Source organism: Lepisosteus oculatus, chromosome 22 (assembly GCF_040954835.1).
Source record: "Lepisosteus oculatus isolate fLepOcu1 chromosome 22, fLepOcu1.hap2, whole genome shotgun sequence".
NCBI classification, from domain to species: domain Eukaryota; kingdom Metazoa; phylum Chordata; class Actinopteri; order Semionotiformes; family Lepisosteidae; genus Lepisosteus; species Lepisosteus oculatus.
In genome coordinates, this window is record NC_090717.1 from 8,015,047 (window position 1) to 8,035,316 (window position 20,270).

General features: G+C 41.8%; 1 protein-coding gene across 22 annotated transcripts in view; it reads right to left on the reverse strand.

Moving 5' to 3' along the window:
- The window catches only part of ncor2 (nuclear receptor corepressor 2), a 174,835-nt gene that overhangs the window by 109,765 nt on the left and 44,800 nt on the right, over positions 1 to 20,270 (reverse strand). For all 22 annotated transcript variants that reach the window (XM_069182259.1, XM_069182248.1, XM_069182244.1 and 19 more), the window contains exon 4: positions 9,620 to 9,797. In XM_069182259.1, coding sequence (XP_069038360.1) covers positions 9,620 to 9,797 — 178 coding nt within the window. The remainder of the gene's footprint in view (positions 1 to 9,619; positions 9,798 to 20,270) is intronic.

Sequence of the window (20,270 nt, forward strand, 5' to 3'; positions counted from 1 at the left end):
TTGGCAAGGTCTAAAATACTGTTGCAGGATTCTGACTCGATGTTGACCGGACAAATTTCCTCCATCTGCTAGGTGGCAAATTAAAACATTTCCCAATCTTCAAACTGTGAGAAGTGAGACACGAAACAGACCATCGCCCACGGGAGACTGAGTCACAGAGGTGTGACCACAAAGTTGCCTCTTTCAGCCAACTCCTGAACCTATCCTCAGAGCACGAATCTTCACACTAGCACAGAAAGAGCCTGGCAAATACACACGACCATCTGAAGGAGACAAGTCACCCCTCTTTAGTGAGAGCATGGTGTATTCATCCATTTCCCTGATCCAGCTCCTGACCTCCTCCATTTAGAAAACGAATGCATGAGTCTTGCTTTGTAGTCTTTACTGATGTTTAGTACTACAAGGGGGGGAAAAAGGACTGTAACTGTAATTTTCCCCAAAGTACCACCAAAACAAATTCTTAAAACGGCAAAATTAATGTGACATATTGGGACTCAAAAGTTTGAATAATCAAACTGTTAGAATAAAAAAATAAATCTTCTGGCAGCACACTCGTAATCCTCCATGCTGGAAATGATCTGGAGGGGATTTTACGAGCGGATATTTCCTTCACCATCTCATCGCAGGATGAATGGAACCGTCTATGAATTCAGCACAGAAGAAAGAAAACATCCTGCCTCAGTGTGTAACAATCTATTTGCAGGGCTCAGCTCTCGGCTTCAGTCTCCTTAGGCAGCTGATAAAGATCTCTTGCTATTCAGCACGTTTTACCACCAGGTCGTTTTCGGTTTTGTCCTCCCCCCCCCTCTTTTTTTGTGCTACAGTATATATGCAAAAAGCCACTGGGGGTTTCCAGTCAAGGGCACATGGTGGATCATAACAGCTGCACAGTAACAAGGCTGCAACAGGAGCTGGAGACCCACAGCTGCAGGGACACGGCAAAGGCTGCAGAACACCCCTCTCTCTTCATGAAGACCGTGCAGAGCAGGATTTTGTGCAGGAAGGCAATGCACCCCAACACCTCCCAGAAACCGTAAGGCACACTCGAGGCTGAGCAACAGCCTTGTTTTAGCACCCCAGCTTGAAATATAAAAAGCAGTCTACATCAAGAGGCCTGTCTGTGGTTTAAGAGGTCTGTGTATTCAGTGCAGTCGTTTATATTTCTGTTTTACACATTATGACTAGGTCATGTACAGTACGTACCTGGTCCCGCTTTGCTCTTACTCTGCCCTCCATAAAATAAAAAAATATAATGGACAAAAATATTTAAAATATATTGGCAACTTTACACTCTTTTGCAGAACGCTGTTTTTTTTGGCTGCTATGTTGATTGACCAACAGTAGGTGAACTACATGTCTCTGCAGTAGGTAAATGTTGGAGGTTTCTTTTTTATTCAAACTGGATGATCTCTTTTTGCCACAAAACCTAGTGCCTCACAGGGCAAGAACATTTAAAATCCAGTGTCTTCCGACGTGGGACCCTAGAAATGACAAAGATCACCTTCATTTGTACAGCATTTTTATCTCAAAGGCTGCCACTGCATTTCACACAAAGAAAAGGAGATCACTTGGATTTGCTGTGCAATGAGTCTACTGGTGCACAAAGGCTATGTATCTCCCAGGTGGGGGCTGTACTTCAGTCCCGGATTAAGAGGAGAAGTGAGAACATTTCTTCACCAGTTAAATTAAAGAAGAATTTTAGAGAGGACAGATTTACAAGTCCAGGACATGGGTGTTAAAACCTCTACTCTCTCAACCTTTTTAGTCAGCAAGTCAGGTTTGCAAATGACACCAAAATATGAGGATCAGCAAACTCTATAAAAGAAGAAATCGTAATTAAAACATATTGAGTCAGTCAAGAAGTTCTATTTAGAATCAAGACCGGCCAAACACCTGGCAGATGGTTAATGCTGACAAGGGGAGAGTATTATATGACCGCAGCGAAAAACTAAAAATACAAAATGGGGTAATGCTGAGCTGGCAGAGGCCGTTCACAAAAAAGGTGCATCTTACATAGTATTTACATCTTCTGGACAATATGGGGAAGTAATAAAAAAAAGACATACAAAAGCAGGAAATGTAGTTAAAAGGAAAGTCAAGGAATTGGACTGTGCACTACTAAAACCTCATTTAGAGCACTGCATACGATGTTGGTCACTGTGAAAGGCATTGAAACTGTGGAATGAGTCAGGGACTTGCCAGGAACTCAAATCCTGGGGACTGTCCTACACTTCACTACGCTGACAGGCTGAATCCAGTGGACGGCTTCAGAACAAGCAGCGCAACACAACTAGTGCACACAAGATCTGGCCACATGGAAATTTATTGCATCGAGAGAGCATGAAACAGACTACCCAGGTGTGTTTTTTGAAGTGTGTTTGAAGCTGACAGACTCGCTTCTTTCAAGAAACAGCTGGATGAGGTCTTCAGATCCATTAGCTACTGACTACTGAAGGGGCTAGACAGTCCAAACTGCCTCCTTTCATTTGCAAGTGTTCTTATGTTAACAACACCACCACAGGAACTTTAATACTTTAATTGATGCTCAATTTAAAGTCTCATTCAAAAGACAGGACCTCCTACTTCACAGTGGTATTCCAGCTCAGAGGGATGAGTTCCATCTATTGGTCTACCACCAGCAACTACAGAGGCAACCTGGAATTCCTGAGAATTTTCCCCACTCTAGTGCTGGCTAGGTTTAGCCCTGCATAGGTTCCAAGATCTGATAAGATCAGCTTACAATATGGTAACACTGCTGCCAAGATCACTGGATCATTGACTCTACTGCCAAATCACCGTAAAACTACATCACCACTCTATCAATTAATAACTCTTTTTCTGTGATGACGAGCATCCATAAATTCAACATGTGCACGTGTGAGTGTGATCTGAGATTCAAAAGGGTCTGCTAAAGTACCAAGAACTACAGTACCTCTTGGTCTCAGAGCACCTAATATACATCTGAAACTTCCACAACAGGAGGGAAAATGTCTGGTCAGCTCTGCACACATTACCACAAAGAACCTTAGAGAGCAAAGGGGAATGTAACACTCTTGTATATTCCTAAAGAAAGGTATAAACCATTTTCCTTCTCATTAACAGGAATTCACAGAGAAGACATGCACTGTTAAAAAAAACAAACACGTGGAATGCTCACAACAAGGTGTGCAATAAAAAGCTGTCGCTCCTGATCAACCCCCCACCCCCACCCCCGCCTCCAGTAAACACTGACTAGACAGACAGTGGGCTAGACAGAGAGACTGCTGATACACCTAACAGATACAAACTAGGTCAAACAAATCTCTCCAGGCGCATTCCCCAGACGTCCAAACACAATCCTGAATTTGAAAGCATGGTAAGCAGGAACATATGCAATGTCTCTTTTGGTTTACATGTGATACCTGTAGCCTTCTGCATCTGGTGATTTTACAACACCTTGTTGCTACTTCGTGAGTCACTCTCCAAAATCCATCATCCCTTTCATTTAGTACTTCACCATAAAAGCTTCTTTTAATTACACTACAGGGTGCATCACTTTGACAAGATTAGTTCTATCATGTAATTTTTAAGAACTGCTGCACATTGTAATTAGTAGCTGTTTTGAGTAGCCCCATCTTATCTTTAGAACTAGCATGACAAAATAACAAATAAGAATGACCTAAATTTGAAATGATCTTCATGATAAGCAACTCAAAACTGTGATAAGATGAGATACAGCTGCTTCCTATACATACTATGAAATTTGGCCAGCTGCCTTCAACAAAGTTTCCCAAAACAGCATTATTAAATCAGCAGTGGCAGAAAAATACAAACAAAAATGGAAATGCAGAGCAAGCTTTGCTTCAGAAGCAGTGCAATCTTTAGGAAATGCAAGCTATTCCGTTTGCACTTTGAAGGCAGTAACCTTGTTATATAAGACCTGTCAGATGCAATCAGTGAATGCCGAGAGAGAGCAGCGATTCAAGCAGCCTGCTGTATCCTTTTAATAATGTACGCTTCACAGGATCCCAGCAAGAGACACTTGTACGCCACGGTGATTTTACCTCAGGAGCTGAAACTAGCACTCGGTCCTATTTCCCACACCTCTGCTGACAATAACCTAATACAAAGTGCTCTAAAGATGTTTAAGGCTCTGCAGTCATTTCAGGGTCTCACACACTCTGTCCAGGCTATGGGAAATACAAATTCAACAATACCACTCTACAGCCAGTTTAAAAAAAGCCATGATACCCTTAGGGTGTTTCTTATGTCATTCACAATTAACGACTCAGAGCCAGGCCGTTGCAAGTCCTGGTGTGGTGGAGCTGTCCAAAAGACGTGTATGATTAATTACATGCATCAGAACGTGAATTTTCAATAGATTTATTTACATGAATTCAGATAAGAACAGAACCAAGCAAGATCATTTAGTTTCATTTATATAATTACAGCCTATCCACACATCCACGATCAGAAAGCTGAGCATTCTGGGAAGGCCCAGGGTAATCTGGAGCCTATCCTGGAGGCAAAGAGCAGATGGAGGGACCACAAACACACACTCAGACCGTTTAAAAACACCCAGTGAGAGCCCATGCAAACAAGAGAACAGACATCCTCTGCACAGAAGGCATTCCAGTCGAGAATCAAACCCATCCCATGCAAGCTTTCAGGCAGCCATGCACATAATAGAATTATAATAAACCTTTATGTAATCAGATAAGTCAATTGAGAACAGAACCTTCTTTACAATGCTGACCTGAAGATACCCACTGATAAAACAGGGCCATTCACAAGTCTGGGTAAGACACCCAGCTCAACACAACAAAAGCAATCACCCACTGAGGGTACGGACCCAGTTACAAGTCCAACGCATTAACTACTCCTCCACACTGCTGCAGGCAACAATAATCTCTAGTGTAATCTCTAGTTCTCCAAACGGTAGAACAAGCCCAAACAGAACAATTATACACAAAAGACAATACCAGTTTGTACATGCATGCAAACTCATGAGCAGCTGCATAAGTGCAACAAGTCAGAGTGCGCATAGAATATACGCCTATACAAACAAATCAAACCCCAGACCTCAGAACATCTTTACAGCAACCAATGGGCTCTCCTCATAGCTCACCTGGCAGATCATAGGAATGTGATATGAGAAAGTGCAGTGCTAAAAAAAAAAACTTTCTGCATGCACAGCCAACATTCACAACCAGCTCTGCCCTCATCAGAGACTGAAATCATAATGACACACTCAGGTGCTGTCCCTGCAGAAAGTGCTTCCATATGAAATCCCTTTTACCTGTTGGTTCATCTAAGCAATTGAATCAAATCTGCCATGTTATTTATTGAATTACCACCTTTAATGGAGAAGATCACAGTTAAAGGGATTTAATCATACATATCCACCACAAAGTGAATAACGCGCCACAGTTTGTACTCTGCATGAAATCCCAAAGCTTCATCGGGAGTGGAGATAATATTAAAAAGGGGCATCGATGCGATTCTTCAGCCTCTCACGGGTTCTAGTCCAAGAGGATGCTCTGAAACACTGACTGGAAGAGACAAACTCACTGGAAAGCAGTTTGCATGAGAGAAGAGAGCGGAATGCCACGAATCTCCTGGGACAGAGGAGAAAATCCTCTCAGCAAAATTTAAAAATAGAGACTTAATAATAATCCCTCGCATTTACATAACGCTTGCGCCCCCAAACCGCTTTGCACATATAAGAGGGCGTCACTGAGAAAGTGCGGCGTCCACCGGGGATGTGCAGCAGCCTGCAGGCACCAGCAGCTCGAAAACAGCTTCAGCTTCAGAGGAAAGAAGCCAATGCATTTCAAAAAGATCTAGATGCGATTCAAGAAGGGGCAAACACCTGGCAGAAGATGTTTATATTAGACAAGTGAAGAATATTACACGCAGGCAGGGAAACACTCCAAATACAAAACGGGATCGACACACCATATCAGGTGAAGGAGAGAGAAACTGCTTCACCAGTTGAATTAAAGTGGATCTTCATGTAGGCCATACCGTTCGAGCCTGTTCGAGAGTTTCTAATTTATGAATAGGTTATCATAATTACACCGTAAAAATACATGACTGTGCTACACTTAACCTGGATCAATAAATATTTCTACGCAAGTGTGAAGAAACTATAGCTGTCTAGGGTATGCATCGCCACCGCTTCTCCTACTGCTGTCTTGTTACTACAAGAAGTCTCTAGAGGACTGAACTTGAGAGACAATCTTCATGTGCCCAGATGTGTCTGCTCCTCAAATTCACATTTGCACAATACAGCACATCAAGGAGAAGGATCCTGAGTCTAGAATTCTGATGAAAAGGCACACAGCATACTGGTGAAAGTGGTTTCAAGTGTTTCACAGCACAAGTCTCCGAAATCAGGTTTACAGGATCAGCATTTCCTAATGCCCTGAGTTTTTTAAAGCACAAGTACCACCCTCTTCATGGGGAACCCCTTGGTGCTGGGGACATCCCCAGAATCGATAAGGGGGTTAGCAGTTAATAACCCACAGGCTTGCAAGAACCCAACCATGGAAGGAAGGAGAGGTAGGGAGTGCATTTCCAGTACTGCTAACAAATGTACCTTTATGCTAACAAGACCTTTCGCGGACCAGTAGACTGCTGGCTTTCAGTTTCACAACTGCGTCACCTAGAAGCAAGTTCCGCTCAATCTGCAGAGAGAAGGCAGCTGCAGCCCATCCAGATTCTTTCCTAATGGAAAACCCAAAAATGCTCTAAAGACCGTAATAATTCCAGACCACTTCCCAGTGGTAGACTGGGCCATCCACACAACTCCACAAACAGCAGCAAGACTGGTGTCACCATGGGAGGATGGGATGGGAATGGGCTCATGAGGCCAGTCTTCATAAAAGGCTTGCAGATGTGAGATATTAAATAAAAAGCAAAAGACTCCACTTATTGTAATATAAACATCTCTTCTCTACACCCCCTCCCTACATAACTGCCTAGCTCAGAGCATCTACTGTCCTGGATCCAGTGTGAACATTGTTCTTCCCTTTAAAAGGTTTTTCCCGTGTAATGGCAGTGAGAGCCGAGACTCAGCGCACAGCCGAAGGAGAACAAAACAGTTGTCATGGCATTTGAAACCGCAAGATTCCTAGAGCTCTATCTACACAAAAAAAAAAGACAGAGGAGCCATTATAGCAATCATGATCTACTCTGCATTCTAAATGAATGGAATTATCCTGCTGATCTTTGCAACATTACATCATGCATTCTGAAAGCTCTGCTCTCACTTAGGCTGCACTGGGAGTCTCAGCCCAGCCAATTGTAACAAAAAGGATAATACATCCAAAGACAGTGGCCATGTATCAGGACCCTTCCACTACTCCAGACTCACTAATGACTGTCCAACACTGGACTCGCAGAAAAAAAAAACCCACAGATTTCCCCAATTAGCAGTTAAATAGCTCTTCTTACTTAGGACGACATACAGACAGATCAGTAGAAATGTATTTACTTCAGAGAGAGATTAGACAGGTGGCATATATTCCAGTAGGTTCTGGGGACATTCAGAGCGAGTTAAGGCAGACTCGGCCCACGTCTCAGAGCAACTGAAATAGAAATTTAAAATAAAGTGGCGATACAAGTGGAGTCTATAACAAAATTTAATAAGATGCTAAGCGAGGGGCAAAAAAAAAAATCAGGCAGAGCAAACAAGGTCACCTCACCTGTAATTGCATGAGTGCAGAGAACTGGCAGAGGGGGAGGTGGGGGGGTGGGGAGGGGGAACCTTGTTGATGTTTTTTCTCTCCACTGCAAACAGCTCCAATGATTCCCGAGCGCCCGGCACAGGGGCGCAGGATCACTCAATTAGAAACTGAGCGCCGAGACACTGTGAAAACCCCCAGCCCACACGGATGGACGCCAAGTCCCATCTTTATCACTGCCGGCTCCGCTAATCGCTGCCTGACCCAGCCCACTGGAAAACTCGGCAAAGGTTAATCCTGGCAGCAGAGGCACGCTCACATAGCGATGCGATGCAGAGGAGCCCAGGAAATGCGAGTAATCCCACCGTACGGAATCGCGTTCGGCCTTTCCCGGTTGAGGCTCTCAAGATTTAAAAAAAAAATACAAATCATCCAAAAATAACCTACAGAGTGGAAAATATATGGGCTATGTAGAAAAGGGTAGGTGTCTATGTGACCACAATATTTTCATCGCCCACAATGTGAGCAAAAAGAAAAGTGTTGAGGAACGTAGTTATGGGCTGGACTGAATCAACGGATGTGTAAATACTGTAACATATGCTAATAAGACCTCATTTAGAAAGGGTACACACTACTTTACAAAATGTGCTCTTATGAGAACTAATATTTCAGGATTCTACAGAAGGATGTTTTCTGGAACTCTTGACCACAGTGTTTCAAGTACTTTCTGACATATCGTATTACCTTTTTGCTGATGCATATCTTTAATTAACTTTCTGGTGTAGGTGTGGACAGTTTAATTCCTGAGGTAAATCTAGCAAACTGCATTATAACCAACCACACACTCATTCTAAACCTGTCCTTCGGGAATAAATCAGAGATCTTTGCCGTGTCATTGCTTGCTGCCATTAATTTTAAACATTGCACTGTCTAAACATATTACATTGTACACTTTGAAGTTAATTGATTTCTACACGTGATTAACTTATTAAATACACCACCTGTTCCTGGTTTGCCTGCCACAGTTCCAAATACAGTAGGCTTACAACAACTTACATTACCTAATCAACAACCACACTTGTATAATATGATAAATAACTGGAATGTTGATTCAGAGAGTTCATATTGCAGAGGGTTTTCAAAAAGGAGGTATAGTTAATACAGTAGATATAAAAATGCAAGAAGTGCCCAGCAGATATTTAAAAGTAAAAAAATCAAAGACCATTATTCTAATAACAACCTCTACTTTCCCACAACTTCCCCTACAGCAACCAAATTATTTTAAGAACATTTTCACAAATTAATTTACAGTTCCACAAATAACATATATAACAATATATAAGAACATTCTCATATATACTCACTGCAGGACTACTTTTCCTGAATGCCAAATAACATAAACAGTCCGTCTTTGGACTGTGAGAGGAAACTGAAGCACCCAGAAGAAAGCCATGTACAGTACACGCAGGGAAAACATACAAACTCCACTCAGACAGCACCTAAGGTGCCACGGTCCCAGCACTGTGCCAGAGTGCCACCCCATTTTCTTATCTATCAGGGCAAATGGAATAATTCTTTAGAGTTCAATAAAATTAAGACCTTATACAAAAAACTGCAATACTGTATATATTCTATATATGAGCAAAAATTAAAAATGGTTGAGTCTTTATCTATGAGTTCACAGAAACTGATCCAAGATCACTACACATATAGCATAAACCAAAATGTGAAAACTTTGTAAAAGTCAAATGCTGGTGTTATTTTTCTTACACATTTTGTTTTTTAATGAAAATGCATTTTTTTCTCATATAAAGCACCAGAAGAAGAACTTCTCTCAACCAATCAAATAGAGTAAAGAAAAATTGGTTTTCTTTTTAAATATCATTCCCCATGAAAACTCTGCCAGCAACCCATCTCCTATGTCGGGTCTTTGAGAGAAACGTCCTACTGACCTTTGACATGTCCTCGGCTCCGCCCATCTGAGCTGGGGTCAGGTGAGTGGGGTGTCGTATCAGTGACTCCGCCCCCAGGTCCAGTCTGGGCCGCTTGGCCTCTGCATACTCCACTTCGGACTGGCTGCTGGGCTCCTGCATGTAAACGTGTTCATAGCGTATATGGGAGTCTTGACCTCTGAGGGGAAAACATACAAATAATAAGGTTACAAAAAAATGATTGCCACATTCATCTCACAGTTGCAAACAAACCTCTATTGCCCTTAAAATATGAACTGTACCTTTATCATTTTAACAGATTTTTTTTTTACCAATTCTTACAAAAAGTCACTTTGAGATTTCTTGTACTGTAATGATTAGCCATGGTACATTTCTTCATTGTCTCATAAGAGCACACAAAACACACACTCTTTCCATCCCCCCCATTTTGTGCTTTATTCCAATGGTTTTATCGGTGGAGCTTTTTGTTATATGAAATTTCTGTGAATAAGTAGAAGGATTGTTTACACAGCAATATTTCAGTTCAATAATATCATTCAGAAGCTTAATTTACATGGAGAATGCTTAACTGTTTCACTGCAGTGATGACGTCATTAACCACTACTGTATTTCACAGGTGTTTCTGACTTGAACTGAGAGCATGGAGAAGTGGCCAACGTTTCAGAACTTCTGTGGGCACTTGGTATACTCCTATCAGCACGTAACGCTGGCATTGCTGGGTGATGCACAGAATCTATTAATGTTCAAGTGGTGGCGTTTTTTTTTTGCAGTATAGGCATCTTGCACTGTCAAAGCACAAAATAACCCCTGTCACCCTGCCTTGCATACTTTACAAGCATTTACACCTTTACACCTCTCTGCACCCATTCTGACTTCACACCCCTTGATTGGCCTCTCTTTCTGTCCCCTGTTCCCGCCTCTCACTCCTCCTCCCTCCCAACCTTTGTTCTCCCGCTACTTTACCTTTGCCTACTGCCCTGTCTCTCTCACACCTGAAGAAGGCTTCACGGCCGAAACGTTGTGTTCCTTTCTTCTTTTTTTCAGCATGGAATAAACATATTACTTGTTCCCTTACTTTACAAGCAATTGTTCCGTGCAGTTAAAACTGGGAACAGCAACTATTCTTTACACTAAGGATTATGGGAACCCAGAACAAACGTCCCAGCCCTGCTGTGAAAACTGACCCAGGCTGGATTTCCAGAAACGTCTGGATGATGGACACCTCTCGTTCGAAACATTTCAAAACGGATACGGAAGCTTTTCCCTTTGCTTCAGAAATCCTTTTTTGTGTTAACGAATACCTGGAAAAACCCAAATTGAATGGGTAAAAATTTAAAATGCCAATTTGAGCAATAAAACATGCAAACATAACTGCCCCATCGATGTACAGTTATCCGACTTCATGTGGCAAGACTAGCCAGGCTGCTGTTTGACCCACTGCCTTACTCTGTCATTAAGTAAGCAACAGCTATAAGGAGGTCCGAGATCTTCGCAACCGTTTTCCAAACCTTCACATACCTCTCCAAAAGTGCCCGCATGTCCGTATACAAACCCTGAGGTTTTTTTTTTAATAACGCATCATTTAGTTTGCTAAACGACCAATTAGGGTTCATTTTGCGAGAGAAACAAAGTGAACAAGATAAAGAGCACTCGAGTGCAAGCAAGACTCCACTTCACCTATCAGGCGGACAGCTGTCGCCCTCCTGTCCGGCGGAGAGCGTTCCTCCGCTTGCCTGTGCTCTTGAAAAACAAAGCTTGCAGCCGTGATGGCGGGCAAACCAGGTCAAGGTTCCTCACCTCAAAAACCTCTTCATGCCACACAGAGAGCCTTTATCTTGAACCCTAGCAGTGGTCTTTCAATTTCAACAACCAAACACAGTCGTGGGGGGGGCTGCCCGGCTCCCGCACACAGAGGAGACAGACATTTTTTTATCAGCCTCTTCCTCGTTCTTGCCCCTCTGGGCCGCGGAACAAGCAGGACAGAGCGCTGCAAGAAAGGCCTTCCCGCTCCTGCTCCGGTGAGAAAGTGCCATTTAAAACCATTTCTCGGGCAAGAGACCACATTTCAGCACTGGCCAACATGGGAACAAGGGAGCGTGGGGCACGGTAATTGAAGCGTAATGGGAATCCATTGTAACCATGGGAACCAACCTAGACCTTACCCATAGACAAACAGGTTGATTGTGAAAGGCCTGTTTCACAGTGTTTTTCATATATGCATGGCCTTGTGTTAACTTTAATCTTTGTATTATTGGGTAAACATTGCTATCTGGGCTGCTAAAGGGCTTGAATGTTTATGGTACACTTTCTCAAAGCTCAGAACCTCTAGAGCACATATCTGCAACCCAACCTCTAACGTCAGAGTAATTCTCTCAAGATCTTTGATTTTGTCAAATTTAGCCCTTGGAAATAGCCTGACGTTAAACAGCCAATGTAATACAGATAATTAATTTTTCTAGAAACCTAATAGAGGGGGTTTCACATGTAACCAACAGGACAGAAAGAGAAATGACAGCCACTGAGGTATTTCCAAACATTGCCCTTTCAATGGAATGGATTCTAACCTTGCCCCCCGTAGACTTTGTCTAATTAGGCAACTGCAGATGATTGTACTTAACACAAGAACTGTATCTGAAAATATATCTCCAGTATTTTTTGTTGCTGCTTCAGCATATAAATAGGGGCATTTGTGCTGCCATATGCCTGAGAAATATATCTAGTTTACTGCAAGAAATTCTGAAAAGACTTTCTAACCCCAAATGAGCACATATACAAATCTCTGAAGGTGTACAGTTTTTGCAGAGCTGCTCAGTTGGAATTTAGTTATAATAAGGACCTTCTCTACAAGGACTTGCAGTGTTTTGTTTTTCACTTACTGTACGTTTTTAAGGATGGAGACAAACAGAAACAATCAACAGAATGAATTGTTTCTGTATTCTTGCACTAAAAGTACAGTAATGACAAGCACCACAATGTGGCTAAAGTGTAATTCAACCATAAGATCACATAAAGATGCAGTAGAGTAAATACCTAAACAATAGCTAGCATATACAGCTGGAGTGGATACAAAACACTAGCAGACTGGAGGGTATTTAATTCAGGGTTATAAGTGCCACAAGACCATTACATTAACACATTTAGAATTAAAACCATTAACCTACATTTTAAGAACAACTAAGAGGTTCAGCAAACTATCTTCTGTTCTAATATGCTTTTTCCTCTTAAAAATTCCTGAAGTGGCACTCTTTAAAACACAGCAAATGCATTTTACGATGGTGTACTGTCTCTCTTTATTTCACTTTCGTGCTCACTTTCTCTTGGTTCTTACAAGCTAAAATCACTAAGAGCACACCGCCACACAGATGTCATGGTTACAGATATCATTTAGTCCCCTAGCATGGAAACATCATTTGGCCCCTTAAAGTGACAACTGAAGACGTAGTTAAAGCTCATAATGCTCTTCAGGGAAGGCTGGCTGAATGGTCCTTCTGATGGTCACACACTGCTTTTTCCTTTGACTGCTCCTCTTGGAGGCTCACTATGTCTGTGGATTTTCATTGTGGCCAAATCTTAATTACCTAATTGAAGCTCTAATTGAACTAACAAGTATCGTTGAATGATGCATGCACCCGTTTTTTTTCTGTTTTGTCCCGAACACGTTGGAAGTTGAACACTGTCAATCAGTTTACATTAATCCTATTATTAAGTCAATTAAGGGCTCAGTTGTGTAACCGACAGCTTGGCTGGAATAAAAAAACCGGGACAAGGACTGGGAGACCCTGGCTTTTTACCCAAGTAGTGGCTGGGCTTCATCTTTATATGGGGCAGGATATTTGGAGCAAACTGGCTTTTTTTTTGTTTTATTAACAGCCCTATATATACATAAAGATTAATTTTTAATTATATATGCAAGCTCCCAACAGCTTGGCTGTCTCTGGTTTATTATTTGGCAACACTTTAAAGAGACGGGAAGCAATTTTAAAGCTGATGCACCACATGAGGCGTCAAAGCACGTGACACTGTTTTTACGGATCTCAAATGCAAAACGAGGAATAGCAGGATTTAAGTAGGATGTCAAATCAGATAGCGTCCAAAAAAAAGTATATTGAAGATCCATTCTAGCTCTGCTCCACTGAGTGTAAGGAACTTATTTTAATCTGCTAATAACCCGATATCCACTCCATTCGGTGGTCAGGCCAACAAACTGCCCTCTGTAGGCTGCATCCACAAGTCATACAGTACAGATGAAGGATTACAATTACCCACGTCTCCCTGCGACACACAAATACAAAATTCCTAACTAAATGGTTCCACAAATACCCATCCATCCACTCTCTAATCACGTTATCCAATACAGTGTCACGGGAAAGCCGGAGCCTATTCCTACAAATAATCTACTGTAAATATAATGAAATAAGTATGACCCTGACTGCTCAAAGTACCGGGTATCTTTGATAAGAGCATCCACTTAAAGGGTCTGTTTTTCAACATGCCAAAAACCATCTAAAAAAGTTGTGAGAAGTGTCTTTACGATCAGAACATGTTCTGAATCCATTCCTACATGCAAGTAATCCCACACAAAATGACCTAATGACCACATTAAGACAGACCCTGGCTTGCCTCTGGTGTAAATGGAGGCTCACCTGTTCTTCCAAGAGGTACCAGGGGTGGAGTTCAGGGTATTTAACTTGGGACTTATTGTGTGGCAAATCAGTCTCGTCTTAGTTTTGCAAAGTATCCTTGTCTGTGTGTTCTTACACAGCCTGGGTGAGTGAAAGCCTGTTGTTTTGAAACTTGTAGTAGGAAACTGCTTGGTGAAACTGCAGATTTTTATTTTTGTTGAATGTTTATCTTCCCGTTTTGTACTTTTTCTTCTAGTACCAGTGCAGCTCTTCTAGTAGACTGACACTTTCCCCTTTTGGATGTCCTGTAATTTGTATAACTCCTGTGACCACCCCTGGACTTACGGACTGGTGGTTTAAAACTGATCTGCTACTATACATTAACACTCCAAGTTAATCAACATTAGTGCTTTCCTTAACACAAATGCAGCACACATTATACAGTGAGTCCATGTGAGATATCAAAACAGATCTGTGAACTACAAGACAGTCTCAGGTCTGATAGGAAATGCCAACCTAGCTGACAGTCTGACCTTTACTGACACGAAAAACCCTCATCAAAAGCACTGACTAACAGAATGACAGACACAGGAGAAAAAGTCTTCTCCATACATATGAGTGTCCATCTGTCAGACAACAACAGTCATTGGGAACAAAGTTTTTGAACACCTCCATTGTACTTGGATCTAATTGAATCCAAACCTATATACTGGTCACCTGCTTTATATGGTACAAGGGATCAATTAAAGTGAGGTCTCTGGAAAGTGGCTGGTATGTACATCAGTAGCAGATCCCCTGTACGTACACATGATTAGGGAAAAAAGGAAAAAAAGAAAATGCAACATAAACCAAAAAAAACAATGAAAACAGGGACAGCATCTGAGAGATGGTTTATATATATTTAGTAGGTCTTACATACACTGTATCAATACATTACGTTTCAGCCGCTTAGCAATTCCCAAAATAAAAAGAACAAAAGGCACAATCTGGGATGTGTACGTAACACTAGTATTCAGGTGGCAAAGGCTGTAGCAGAAAAAAAAAGAAGAGGAGAAAGACATGAAGAGAAAGTTATCTCTCTGTCTTCAGAATTGCTCCTTTTTATCCCAGGCCAAAAACCACAGCACAGCACCCTTCAAAGAGAGCCTTCGGGTTTGGTGCCAAACTCCTGACTCATTTTGACAGATGCTGAAAGTAATCTTGGGGGAAAAAAAAAGCCTTCCCCTTCATTTCTAATGAAAAGGCTTTTTGCGCTTATTAGCATGATGAGATAAGAATTAAAAATAACCTTGGAAGCCTCACATCCCATCAGCTCAGAACATTGCAGGCCTGACAGGACCGCAGGCCGGCATCTGTGTGTGCGCTTGTGTAAACCAGAGCTGGCAGCTGATTTAGACACCAAAAAATACCAGTCTCAACCTTGCTTGGACCTTCTGTCTGTTGCACACACAGATGCGCACGAAAGGAACATGTGCAGGCCATTAATTCCAGCCCCTGTGTTCCTGCAGTCAGCCAGCCATCAAGATCAATTCTTGCAGCAATCTAATAAACTCTGCGGACAACCAGTTACACAACCGTCATCACTGAGCATACATGTGCAACCAGACAAGCCGCTACAGAACTAAGAACAAAAATCCATTGCACTGAGGAGGACGCCCAAGTGTAATGAGAACAGGCATCCTGTAAGAAATCTGGGGCACTGAATTCTTGAAACGTCCTGTGAAAGAAATCCCGAACAGCATCTGCCTGATCGTACGTTTTGTAGATAACAATGCAAAGACATCAGACCAAAGCTGTACAATAATGCAGCCTCCCTGGCGCATACCTGTTCAGATCCCTGGGCTACTGATCCTCGATCCTATCTGAGCTCAAAATATCTTCCTGCCACACGACCTTCTCTGCTCCTCTGAAGAGGGATTACACTCGCATCCTGGGAGAGGGGGTAGAGCTGAACAGTGAAGGGTCTTCTTTTATCGGGGGTGATAAAGGAAAAAACTGGTAAATTGATCCAGGAATAAGCCTCTCATCCACAAAGCTGTCATTCCTGCTTTTCAGCACAGCTCCCACACAACTCCTGCTCATCCCCTTTCTCTAGGATGTCACTTATTACCCATGATTCCAGGCATCTAACTTGACCTAGCTTTGCCTACATGCCACTTGGGATGGAGCTTTTTAAACTTCCAGACACGAACTGAAAGGGATCTGAATTTTGCAGAAGCATGAACTTCCTAATTATGAAGTTGTATATTGTGCACAAGTGTCATTATATACAGGTCTGACCATTATTATGTGCCTGTTGGTTTAGAAAGCTAACATCCTTTCTACATTCACTATTGCAGCTCTCTGTAGATAAGAGCTTGGTAAACAAAGAATGGATAGATTGCACTTGTTTAATAGAAAGTCAGGTTACATCAATTGGCATGACTCTCTTTAATTACCATAAGTCGCACATCACATATAGTTCAGGGCAACCTGGATCTGGTGCTCAATTGTAAGGATGAAGTATCTTTTGAATACAGCAGCACACATGATTTATCACTTGATTTACTGCAGGTTATCTCAAGAAAAAAGCAGTCATATAATCCCTATTCCGATACCTGCCACTTTGTGCTGCTGCTGGCCAGAACTTAAATGAAACTTAAAAATGTCTGTGATCACCTGCGGCTGTTTTTGACCATGGAGCTCACATCAGCTCTGCTAGATGTAGCCGTTGCAGCAAAAAGACTGGTGTTGTGGTTTCAACCACAAAATTACAGTTTAGTGGTAAGCGTCTGTCTCTTCCTGTGCAAATAGTGGTCCAGCCCCAACAATAATGATTCTCACCCAGAAAATAAAGAAAAAAGCATTCATTCATCCACCCATTCATCCACACTCCCATACATAAGCAAATAAAAACCAAAACCCATCTTTCCTGTCTCTTCAGAGAATCTTGGAAGGGAAAGGAGGAAATAAACTCAGAGGTCGGTCTCCTGGGGGGATTTCTCTTCTCTGCTGAGATAATCACAGATTTGAACTGCATATAAATACCTTCCTTCTTGACTTAATGAGCTTCTTTGGCAATTCCTTCTGAGAAGCCTACCTTAAATAACCCCAATTCCCATTCCTATCCACACCACACCAGTCTGATCTAGGGAGAGTAAAATGCTTATTACAGATTTATATATTTATATATGACATGTACCTACACTGGGATATTTGGGTGTAGTCTTAGTCCACCTTTGAATATCATTTTGAAGGGGCTCCCAACAAGCCTGTCTGTATAAAAAGACTTGTTTGGACGAAGGGTAATCGTTGAGTAGGTTGAGTATGGGATATTCCACTAGCCCAGAATGGGTGTGGCAATTCCCAACAAAGCAGCTGGTGTTGAGTGGCTTTGGGCTGGTCTAGGTGTGACCAGTTCACCTGCCTCCGTCACTGGTAACTCTGTACGCATTTCCAATCCCTCGCACGCCTAGAGGAAATGGACAACAGCAGAACCCCGGTCCGAACCTGGGATTGAAAACCCACGTGTGACGCACACCAACCCCGCCCAGATTGGAAATTGCAGTTTTAAGAAACTAAAAGTGAATATGCTGCTGTGTGACCGGAGGCCGTTTTAAAACCTGCAAATCAAAAAAAAATAATCAACTGAATCAAAACCGTTTCCGAAATGTTTAATATCGAAAACGATATTCAGGAAGTTTAAATCACAGTTATTTGGGTTTCAAGGAAATTAGACAAAACTATCCACTCGGTCACAAGGCAATCCCCATTATTTCTCCATCGCTCTCAAGCTAAAGAAATAACATTTTTTGTAACACTATCCTTGGATTATGGCATTTACTGAACATGCGGTATTTAACGGACGCTTTCCTCAGTTAGAATGTTATACTTTGGAAATGACGCAACTCCACATGTCCGCTTCAGGACACAGGTTAACTGCAGCCAGGGAACACAATACTCAGTTATGGATTTCATGACATAATGCAGATTTGACTCAGCTCCAGCTGTCCTGTTCGCACTTAACTCTCTTTATGCCAAAGATAGGGGGGGGAAAAACAAGGCTGGGCGGGTTTCAAGACATTTCTGAATCAAATCCATGTATCCAATTCAAAAAAAGAAACCTTGAGAAAGGCCTTCTACACTGGATTTTCTGAAAACACACTGCCATGAAGTTTGTAAAAAGTATGGTTGTGTCTATTTGTTTTCTTCTTGTTTTACTTATTTTCAGCTCCCGTTTGTGAGATGGAGTTTTTAAATCCATACACACCACGGGAAACCCTCAAAAGTAAAACCCAGAGTTTATCATTTAAACCAAATAATACATACTACAACCACATCCACACAACAGTTAGTATATCCTGTGTCAGATTAACAGGTCATGGTCAGGTGGCTGTGCATATTAACACAGTGTGGATATGGGCATGCTGTATACTTTGCACAAGTTCTTGTTAAATACTCTTCGAAATAGTATTTTCTGTGCTCTATCTAGGGTTTTACATTGCAATCCAATCCTTTCACCGACATGTAAAAGACCCCAAGCTTCACACGGCTGTGGCAGGAGACCCAAGCAAACACAGGGAGAAAAAACAAACTCCGTGTAGACAGCACCCGAAGTCCGGAACTTAATCCAGGGCCTCGGCGCAGCGAGGCAGTAATGCTAACCACTGCTCCATGGTGCCGCCCAATGCATATCTTGGAACGTTTCACAAAGAGTTAAGTTCAGGAACAAATTATCCAATTTAAATAGCAACAGCTGGAAAAAATAAGGCATTTTTAAAACTGGACATAAATATACAAATCTGCTGTTTTAGATTTTATACAAAACCCCTGGATTCTACTCTTTACCCCCTGACATGCGTTACAGGCTCCAAAAGCGACTCTACAGAAACGTAAAATGAAGGATTTAGACAAGAGGAATTAAAAAAACTCCCTTTAGCACATTACAGTGTCTTTCAATGCCACTGTGAAACTGAGCAGCAGCTTCCAGTCAGAGAGGAGAAGTCAATAAAAAGTACATCAGCTGACACTTGTTTTCTTTCAGTGACTGGTTTTAGTTATTTTGGGAGGTTGGCATTGGAAACAGCCACCTCAGCCTAACATAACCTTAAGAACAGTCTGAGAAATGTCACCAGGCCATTCCTCTCTTCTTATCATGCAGGCATGACTGCAATTTTAGCTTAAAATGTGGAATTAACAGCACAGAAACTTATTTCTTGAGCTGTCAAGTTGTTAATTTCTGGTTGTTCAAGCTACATCTTGAGGGGATGCTCCATTTCAGTTCTGTATTCGCAGAACGTTGGAAAATCCCTTCGGTACACCGGATGCAAAATGTGGAAAAACAAAGCTGTTTGCTTTTGTTAACGCTGATTATTTTTACTCTCAGAATTCATATTCCAGAACCCGAGAGCAATTCCAACACGTCTTGCCCAAAAGCTATTAACTGAGAGCATGAAGTGTACTACAGCACAGTGATGACATACAAATTGTTGTCTTTTTATCTTTCTTTATGGTTTTCCCACACTTCCTTGTACCTCAGCTGCCAAGAAGATGTTTATTCATGGAAAAGCACTATGGGTGCCACTGCCCGGCTACTGTAGAAAACAAAGCACTTCGGAGAAGTCAGGATAGCTGTTAAAACAGCACCAAGCAGCACTGAAAACATCTGGTTTGTGGGTGAGCGTGGGGGGAGGCTTCTTCTAAGAAAGAAATCCATCCAGTACTGTACTTTACCGAGTGGCATACTGTAAGTGCCTGGTACACAGGGCTAGACGATGAGCTTTCCTCTAATACCGAACACGTGAAATGCACAGTTCTTCCATCATTAACAACACAGAAAAAAAATAATGTTGTAGTGTTTAAATAAAATCTACCTTGCTAAATTCCCAACTCCAAAAGGTGAGGACATTCTAAGATGTAATAGTTAATGAACAAATAGAAATTGTAAAAAAAAAAAACTCTGGAAAAGCCAAGAATTAATTGTCAATATAATAGTTATATACAGGGAGGCTGGATTTCCACGGCAGAGATGGTGGTCAAGGTGAGTTTTC